This window comes from Apaloderma vittatum, unplaced genomic scaffold, assembly GCF_000703405.1.
Source record: "Apaloderma vittatum isolate BGI_N311 unplaced genomic scaffold, ASM70340v1 scaffold33123, whole genome shotgun sequence".
Lineage (NCBI taxonomy): Eukaryota > Metazoa > Chordata > Aves > Trogoniformes > Trogonidae > Apaloderma > Apaloderma vittatum.
Genome location: NW_009708041.1, coordinates 7,025 through 16,187, shown reverse-complemented (window position 1 = coordinate 16,187; position 9,163 = coordinate 7,025). Strand labels below are relative to the sequence as shown.

Here is a 9,163-nt window from a genome sequence, read left to right as displayed (position 1 = left end):
AGAGATGATTGTTACCTTTTTGCTCAGAAATTCTTGCTTCATTTTAAGGTGGTTCCCTAAGGCAGCAAGAATGCAGCTCAGGTGCCATGGCTGTGCACACAAGCAGTGTGGAGGCAGCTGGGGTTGTCAGAGGCTAGAGGGGAAAATATCCCAGGGAAACAGCCCTCCTTGTTTCTTCACTGATGCAGTGCAGGGAGAGCCGAGCCTGAGCTGAAATGCAGCTTCATTTACACCTATTCAGGGACAGGGGGCAGCTGCAAATGTTTGTTTCCACTACTGCAGCAGGAGAGACATGAGGTGACAAGGAGCTGGACAACAACAATTTTATACTGGGAAAAAAAAGAATTTTTCTTGTAGAGCACAAAGGGATCAGAAAGAGTATTGCAATTCACAGTTGCTGCACCAACTGCAGCTACAAAGTAGGAGAGTGGATTTGGTAAAAGGAGTCTTTTGGACCAATTTTCCTTCATATTTTCTTGCTCCATAGGTGTTTCTCAATCTGACGAAAGAGCTTGTGAAAAACCAGCAAGAAGATGCTGAACCTGCCCAACAGGTGCCTGGAGCAGGTGGTCAGATGGGCAGTGATGAAATGTCTGTGAGCACAGACACCTTCACTGAAAGAGACGGTACTATATTACCTTCGTGTTTTCTTCCAGATTTGTTGCAGATGCAAACAATGACAGATGGACTGATTTGAGTTCCCTGTCTTCTTTCTTTGTTGATAACCACATTTCACCAACCAGGCATCACAAAACCAATAATTCACTAGAAGTGCAGGGTTCAGTGGTTGTTTAGATCCTCTGGTTTGGAATAGTCTGAATCACAGGATAAATTGCAGAGGGGGTTTGTTTGCATCCGCCTTCCTTTAAATTGATCCAGTTTTTAATCTAATCAAACACAGTGTGTGGGTGAAAGAGCAAATATATACCTCTGAAAGTAATTGCTATAATTGATGTAGAGGATTATTTCTACATAGTAAGTAGAATTGCAGGGAATCTTTGTGGAAACCACTTACCCTGTTGCAAAAGCAGCACAGTTCGAAGTTGGGTCCTCCTTGCTGCTGTTTGCTGTGTCCCAGCCATTGCAGCAGGGTGAAACAGCTTGGAAGGGCCAGACGGTGGGGTAAATTCATCTTCAGAAGAAAATTGAGCTACAGCAGTACCTCTAAGGGTTTGAATGCTGCAAAAGGCAGTGTGGCCCAAAAATTAGAAAATAGCTGGTTGAAATGTTTTCTCAGAGTAGAAACTTATAAATACACTATTTATAGTTAGGGAGGCATCCAAGAGACAACACAGAAGGTATTTTTGTATTTGCTTCTCGAAGCTGACCTGCACTATAAATGTTACTGTGAACAATAATTTGTATGTGTAGAGAAGTGTCACCCCTAATGAAAGCACTGAGAAGTATTTGCTTCATGTTGTGTTATGTGGGTTAATATTTCATAAAGAAAAATAGGTTGCACAGGATTTGGCTCTGCTTTTGGTATACCACAACCCTGTCCATGCAAAAGATCAACTGGTTTATGTGCCTTGTTTTCTTATTTTGGGATTAATTATCTTGTTGATTCGTCTGAGAACCTGCTTTCTAAATTATGAAAATTTTCAGTTTGCAAATGCAAAAGACTATGTTTCCCCTGTTGCAGCTGGGTAGGTAGGATGTAGATAATTTGTTGCATCTGGAAGTGTGTGTTCCTCTTGCAAGATCACAAGATAATTCACCACATGCATGCATTTGAAACCAAACAAAAAAACCTGTTTTTACGTGAGTTTATGACTCAAAAGCCAACATCTGAGTCTTGTCCCAAGTCTGACCATTGCATGTGTTTCAGTTTTGATTTGCCGTCTGTAAGGAGCTAAATATACTTCAAGGATACTAGAACCATCAAATTCTGCATTTCACAAATACAGATCCATGACAAAACGTTGCCTTCTTTTGTACCCAGATCAGCTCCTGATTAGATCAAAAAGCCTGCAGGGTTTGCCGTTGCTGCTTAAGAAGACATCAGCTTTGTTCATTAAGAGATTCCACCATACCCGGCGGGATGTCAGAGGCTTCATAGCTCAGGTCATCCTCCCAGTCCTCTTCGTGATGGCTGCGATGGGACTGGGGACACTGAGAACTAAGGAGACTGAATATCCCGAACTGGTTCTTTCTCCCTCCCTGTACGGCACATCTGACCAGGTGGACTTCTTTGGGTGAGTGGTGTTGTCATCCTTAAACATGTTTTTATTTAAAAAAGCACCAGTTTTACTGTCAGAATTGTTTCTAAGCACACCCAGTGGAAAAGCATTAAGCTGGTAACACGTAGTGCTGTGTTGTCTGTGCAGTTGTGTCACACAGCTAATGTGTAGAAATCCTGTTCCAAAGGGATCTCTGAAGCAGATTCACACCAGCCATCAGAAAACTTTGGAAGAACAACCTTTCAGATGGAATGAATTGTGAAGTGTGAGGAATATTCTTTGGGTTTCCTGTTGGAGTCCTCTGGCCATTTGACAGCCATACTGTCCCATAGGGATTTTCTTAATAAATACACTCATTCCAATGTGAAAGGGAGGTCCCCACATCAGTTGTGTCCAACGTTACAACTCTCAGGTCCAATTCTATCCATCCTGTGAACTGCCTGCGTTGCTGCCCTCTCTGTTGGTACAGGACATGGTTTCCTGCCCAGGCTCCACTAGTCCAAGGCACGTGGTCAATCTGAAGGGCATGTGCATTTTTTCAGTGTGATTAAGATGGCCAAAAGTTCATCAGTATCTAGTTTTGATCCAGAGGCAGCAAATCACTGAAATAGCTGCACAGCTCTAAGCGATGAGCCTGGAGTTGTGTCTGGTTTCCTTTTAAACCTGTGTGACTGTCCTCCTGTGTTGCATGTACTTAAGTGATTTGCAGGGCTAGCACAATAAATAATTTATTTAATATCTTAAATTAATCCTAAATAAAATAAATTTAATTAATATCTTAAGTAAATTCTTCTTAATTCAGACACATTTTTCCTCTGCTTGATGGTAGTGGAAATACTTTGAATGTTTTCCTGTTTTCTTTATTCTTTGTTAAATCTTAGGAATTATAATGAAACCACAGGTGCATTAGTCGCTTCGATGCTTGCTTTCCCTGGGACGGATAACACATGCATGAATGAAAGCAATTCGTAAGTAGTTCTTGATTTTTTTCCATTTTAATTCCGAGTCTACAAGAGAATTGACGTAACACTATTAGCCATTAACAGCCATCTTTGATCATCTGCAGAATTTTCATACATTGGTGCCACATGCAGAGAAAAAAAATAATCTCCTGCCTCTCCTGAGGCTCTTTTAGGTGGCTAGGAGATGTCTAACTGGCCTTTTGCAGGCAGGCGCAGGCTTGTGCGGCTCACAGACTTGAGCTGGTGGGATGCAAATCAGCTCTGAGCAGGGAGCTGTGCAGTCTCATGATTGGTGTGAAGCAGATCTCAGCCCCACCGAGAGCCTCTGTGGCTCCCACGTGGCTTGGAGTGCAGGCTTGCCTCTGCCAGCACAGAACTATAGATATTCTGGAAGACAGGACACTACCTCGTGCTTTAAGGATGAGTCTGAGACTTCCACATAGTCCTTGGACCTTGATGCTGATGTTCTTTGCTTGCCTCAAAAAGTATTCACCACCACAAGTGGACTCCTTTATTACTATGAGTAGTAAGGAAGTAGCCTTAGAGGTGGCAGGGTGCCAGGATGAGAAGAAGCTAATTTTCTCATCTGGGAAGTAGTCCTTGCTTCCCCAATAATTCCAGTTATAACATTGAGCCCACCCAGAAAGGTCTCAGAATGGCTTTTGTTGTCTGTATCTAACAGTTGTGCCACAAGGGCTGGTTTGGTTTAGTCTCTGCAGATAAATTTTCGAGGAGTTGATAGTAAAATCCCGGGCAGACTTGTATGCTCACATGTGCCACAGATGTGCAGATAAATATTTCTACTGAGTATTTGCAGTGACTGCCCAGTCAATACAGTCCCTCACGGGACTCCCCAGCTACTGCAATGACAACAGCTCTTATTTCTGCACTGTAAGTTGACTTTGGCCTTTGTGTGCTGACTCCTTATGCTGTTTGCAGTGGGAACCAAGTGGTGTCTGGGTTCCTCCTAATGAGCTGAACAAATCCAGGTGCAGAGAGCTGTAGTGAGGGCTCTCTGCCGAGAGGCACTGAAGGCAGCAGGAGGATGGGTGTTCCCTGAAGCACCCAGAGCCAACAAGAAGGTCTGCTTTTCTGCTGAAGCTACTCACCGCTGTCCTTACTGTCACTCAGCATGACAGCAATTAGCATCATTTGCACACCTGAACGTAGAGAACCTCAGAGGACAATGTGTTCATTTTCAGGCAGTGTTTAAATGAGGACATGCTTGGCCAGTGGATTTTCAGTGGAAACCAGACAACTACGTATTCTGCCTGCAACTGCACAGATGGAATCCAGGTAATGTGAATAAACCCAAAAGTGGGAGGCAGCTGGGGGTATATTTGAGGGACCTTGTAGACTGGGAGTGTTCTTGTAGGCAGGCACAGTGCTAAGGGGAACTCGGTGTTCAAATTCCTCCTGTTTCTTTTTGGCCTTTTTGATTTTGTACACTGGATATAACCAACTGTCTGCACCAGCTTGGGGTCAGGAGAGGCAGCAGCATCCTCAGAAGATTCACTTGCTAATGTATCTACCTTGCTCCCCACAGTGGGAAAAGGTTTAATGGTATTTTTGAATGTTGTATGATTGTCCCATTTAGCAGAGGTGAAGGTGTATTCAAGAGGAAAATTGCATTTTATACAAGCACTGTCATTATATGAAAGCACAGCTATTACTGCTGCTTGCTCTTCAGAAGTTAACTTTATGCAATGTCTAAATCTATCTACTTTTGCTCTGATTTATATTGTAAATAGTGGTGATTAATAGTATTAGTTATTTGCATTACAGTGGTACACACAGAGCAAGATATGGGCACTGCTGGGCTTAGTGTCTTTAAATTCACACGGGAAAAGGCAGATTCTGCCCCGAGGGCAGTTTTACAGTCCAGTTTGAAGTTCAGCTCTCCTCCCTCCAGTCTTCACCTTTTTTCCAGTAGGAAATCAGACTCATGGTGCATTGTGATCCCATTTGTAAGATAATGCATGTACTTAGTCGAATGTTCCTCGTCGTTCCTTAAAATGCAGCTGTTTTATGAACTTTTCTGGACATACACTTCATTTCACATCATTAAAAGGATTGTCATAATTTCTCCAGTAAGTCAGGATAATGTTCAGGATAACTCTCACCTCCAGCAGGCACCGGCAGGTGTTCTTCAGCATGAAGGAAGCTATTTTGTGTATTCCGATGCAAAGTTATGAACAGATACACAATGGGGGAAGCCAGGGGGTTTGTTATGGATGAGCTGAAGGAGCAGCCGACGAACTATCTGCTAGGAAAGTTCAACCTAATGAAACAGGCGAGGTGACTTTGACCCTCAGCGTGTTAAATTATATAGTCAGGTCTAATCTAAGGTTTCCCTGAAGCTCTGGAAAATATTCCCAAGGACTGACAGTAAAGTGAAAATGCAGAGTGGAGCTGCTGTGAAATGCAAGATGAGAGTTTGAGGCTACCATGGAGTTTTCTGCTCCGTGAGTTGTTTTGCCCTCTGCGGTTGTCTGTGCAGTCACTCTGATGCTCTGCTAAGTAGGATCAGCCTGAATTCGGTGAAAATCTTCCTACACAGCATGAAGCACATCTCAAGGTCTCACTGATGTCAGTAGAACTGAAGTTAGCAGAGGTTGTTTTTAAGCACCTCGCTAAATATGATCAGGACAGCATGCAGCAGTGTATGCCATGTGTCTTTGCACCTTGATTTGCAAATCATCAGTTTCTCTAGGAATCAGACCCAGGACCAGAATATTGCCATTGTCTGCTCTCATTCTTGTTCCGGTATGCTAGTTTTTAGCTAAAACACAGATACTAATATTTTTGTTCATTTATCTCCCCTCAGACGTGTCCACAGACGAACTACACGCCCCCTCACAGAAGGACCTTCTCTACACGGACGCTTTATAACCTTACAGGGCACAATATGGAGACCTACATTCTGGCAACTACCAAAGACTTCCTGCAGAAACGGTACAGCACAAACCTCCAGTCCTCCTCCTCTGAACTGCACAGGGACCATCCTCTTGTAGCTATCATATCCACTGTCCTTGGAGAGGTGACAGTGCAGCAGGGCTTTAGAAGGCCCTCTCTGCTGATGTGCTCTGTGAATCCTGTGAAAGAAGGTAAAACATCCTGCCATCATGGAGTTAAAGGTTCATGCAAGTGCTCTGCTTGATCATAGAGATAGCCTAGGGATAATGTGTCCTTCACCTCATATGTTGATGGCTGGATGCACAGACAAGCTTTTGTCTGACTCAGAAATGCTTAAAAAGAGGAAAATCTGACACAATGTGTCATGAAGTATCTCTCTTGGGGAGAGACTTTCCTCCAAGTTTGATTCTCTGAAGAGTCTCAGAGTGTGCTTCGCTTAAACAAGTGCATCCGTTCCAGTGAGATTAGAGGCTGAACGTTTTCTTGCACCATGGAGGTGTTAGAGCTCTTAGTGTGTCTGGACTCTACAACAGAGCTGCGCTGCATGTCTTGGGGCAAAAATAGCCTGCTGTGGAGGTTATCCAGGAATATGTTCATCTGCAATTGATTTAAACCAAGCTGCTTGTCTGCTGGGTAAGAAGCAGTCATCTTATTCCAGTGTGGTAGACAAGCAGTTTAGGAGTCCACACAACTCCAAAATGTTTCTCAAATGGAGGCTTTCAGCCCAGTTTTGTGGTAGTGCTGCCAAGTTTCTGTTGCCCTTTTACCCCCAAGTAAGAATTCCTGCAACTCTGTTGGCTTGGCCATGCACTACGTACTGCGGTAAGTTCTTTTAAGTCAAGCTAGAATTATTTGGGGCAACAATGGCATGCTGGCATGCACCAGCCAAAGGTATTAAAGCTTTTGAATGAGGGTAGTAATGTATTTCCCTCTGTTTTTCACTCAGGTATGGTGGCTGGAGCTTTGGACTGCCTTTGACAGCAGATCTCAAGTTTGATATCAGGCCAGTGCCCCCCAACAGAACGTTGACTAAGGTAACTAGCCTCCATCAGCTCCTCCTAGCATGGGAAGTGTGGGACCCAAGAGAAGTGATGTCGAGTTCGGGGATATTTCGGAAAATAAAGCGAAATCCTCTGAAATCTGCAGCTTGGCATGGGAGAGATGACTTCCAGTTCATTTGCTTTTCTCTCCCTATTCCTCTTTATTGGTCTGACTTCTCTTGCTAGCAGAAGACAATTTTTCTGCTGTCATGGTTTTATTATACAGAGGTGAAAAGATCAATTAGTAGCACCTTTATCTCAGAAGATAATGTACATACCTTAACTAGGGCTGGCTGGTGCATTCTGATATGCCCATTTCTTCTCTGTTTCTGCTCAGTGAAAATGTTGTAACACAGCAGCGTTAAAAGCACCAAGGCTGAAATCTTGAGATAGCAGGGAAATGCAAGAGAGTGATCCTCGGATCTCATTGCAAAACGTAGCTGCCAGGAGAGCGATGCTGTTTTTTCAGAGGTGGCTCCAATAAAAGGGAATCACAGGGTTTGTTTCACTAACACTCAGAGCTTATGTAGTGGATTTGCAGATGTTTTCACCTCTCCAATCTTGCAGATTAAATCTGAGAGTTTATAGCTATTTACTTACATGACAGATGTAATACCTGGAAACCTTGATAGTGTTGGAAGCAGGGGAGACTCCAGTCCTTGCTCTGCAAGGACAACGAGAATAAAATTACTGAGCACGTAGGACTTGGGAACGTGCAAAGGTGGATTCTGTGGGCTGTGTTTCATAGCCTAAGCTCTCTGTCCTTTGATACATAACTTACACCTCCAACCTGGGTGCTGCAGCTTCTGCCTAAAGTAGGTAATAGTAAATCCCTCTAAAGCACGTGTCCTGGGATGTGATTTTTTTCCCCTCGGTCCTTGGGGTTTGTCGTGGCATGGGGAAGAAAAGTTAGAATGGGGAGGGAAGGGTAGTGCCAAATGAGAAGGTGACAACTGGTTGTTTTTTGCCCTAAAGCAACCTTACCCCCTCCAACTTTCAAGAGGTGTTAGGCACGTGACTGGCTTAGCCTTTTTTGTGAAGTCCCCACTGCTGGTGTTCATCAAATCTGAACAACTTATTACAGAGAAGAAACCAAGTTTCTGTACACTTTGTCACATACGCAGCGAGTGCTTCTTTCTTCTTTCCTAGAAAGGAGATGAAGATGATGGGACTCCTTGTACTCAAAGTGAAATTCAGTCCTTGGTGTGGTTTAATCATTGGACTTTGACTTGTAGAGCTTACGACTTTAGATAGTAACCATGGAATGATTCATTTGTGCAAGCAGAACAAACCAAAATGTTATCAGTAACAATTTCTCTCCCAAATTGTTTCAATTCCTCAATTGTGTGTGCAGGTGTGGTATAATCCCGAAGGTTATCACAGCCTTCCAGCCTATCTCAACAGCTTGAACAACTTCATTCTTCGAGCTAACTTGCCAAATAATGAGACTTCCAGATATGGTAAGTGTCCCTTTACATGAGCAGATAATTTTTCCCCTTTTGGAGGAATATCCTGGTTCTGCTGAAATTGATGGCAACGCTTACCTTGACTTCAGTGAGGCCATTTCTGTATTCCCAATTATGCAATTCCTTTAAAAACGGAATTGAAAAACATGAATAAATCACATATTTAATTTGTCTTAGTTGAAGACTCGGGGGAGCTGGACAGGGAGGACCCCGTCTCCTACGTAAAATACTTCCTTCATCCAAAAAATGCCAGTGGTTGCTATTTGATTTATTGCCTCTCATCATGGTACTGAAATAGCTGTCTCTTGATAGGTGCCCATTACTTATGCATAGAAAGGCTACTTTAGGTCGTCTCCAGGGGTGGTTTAGACTAGTAAATTTTCATATGTCGCCCTTCTGCTGAGAGTAGCTCAGACTGTGTGGGTATGTGTATACTTGTCTTTGAATGAGAATGAGAGAGACGGAGATTAGGTGAGAAACATAATTTTCAGCTATATTTTTCCCCTGACACACAGACATACAGTTTTAGTAGCCCATTTGGGGTTGCCGGTTCTCATAGCTTCTCCTCGGTAGTGTAATGCAACAACCCAAATTCCTGC

General features: G+C 43.3%; 1 protein-coding gene across 1 annotated transcript in view; it reads left to right on the top strand.

Moving 5' to 3' along the window:
- The window catches only part of ABCA12 (ATP-binding cassette, sub-family A (ABC1), member 12), a gene marked incomplete at its 3' end in the record, with an annotated part of 41,406 nt that overhangs the window by 26,021 nt on the left and 6,222 nt on the right, over positions 1-9,163 (top strand). The window contains exons 25-31 of the mRNA XM_009866414.1: positions 488-626; positions 1,943-2,195; positions 3,062-3,148; positions 4,345-4,438; positions 5,970-6,097; positions 7,005-7,092; positions 8,453-8,558. Of these exons, the coding sequence (XP_009864716.1) occupies positions 488-626; positions 1,943-2,195; positions 3,062-3,148; positions 4,345-4,438; positions 5,970-6,097; positions 7,005-7,092; positions 8,453-8,558 (895 nt within the window). The remainder of the gene's footprint in view (positions 1-487; positions 627-1,942; positions 2,196-3,061; positions 3,149-4,344; positions 4,439-5,969; positions 6,098-7,004; positions 7,093-8,452; positions 8,559-9,163) is intronic.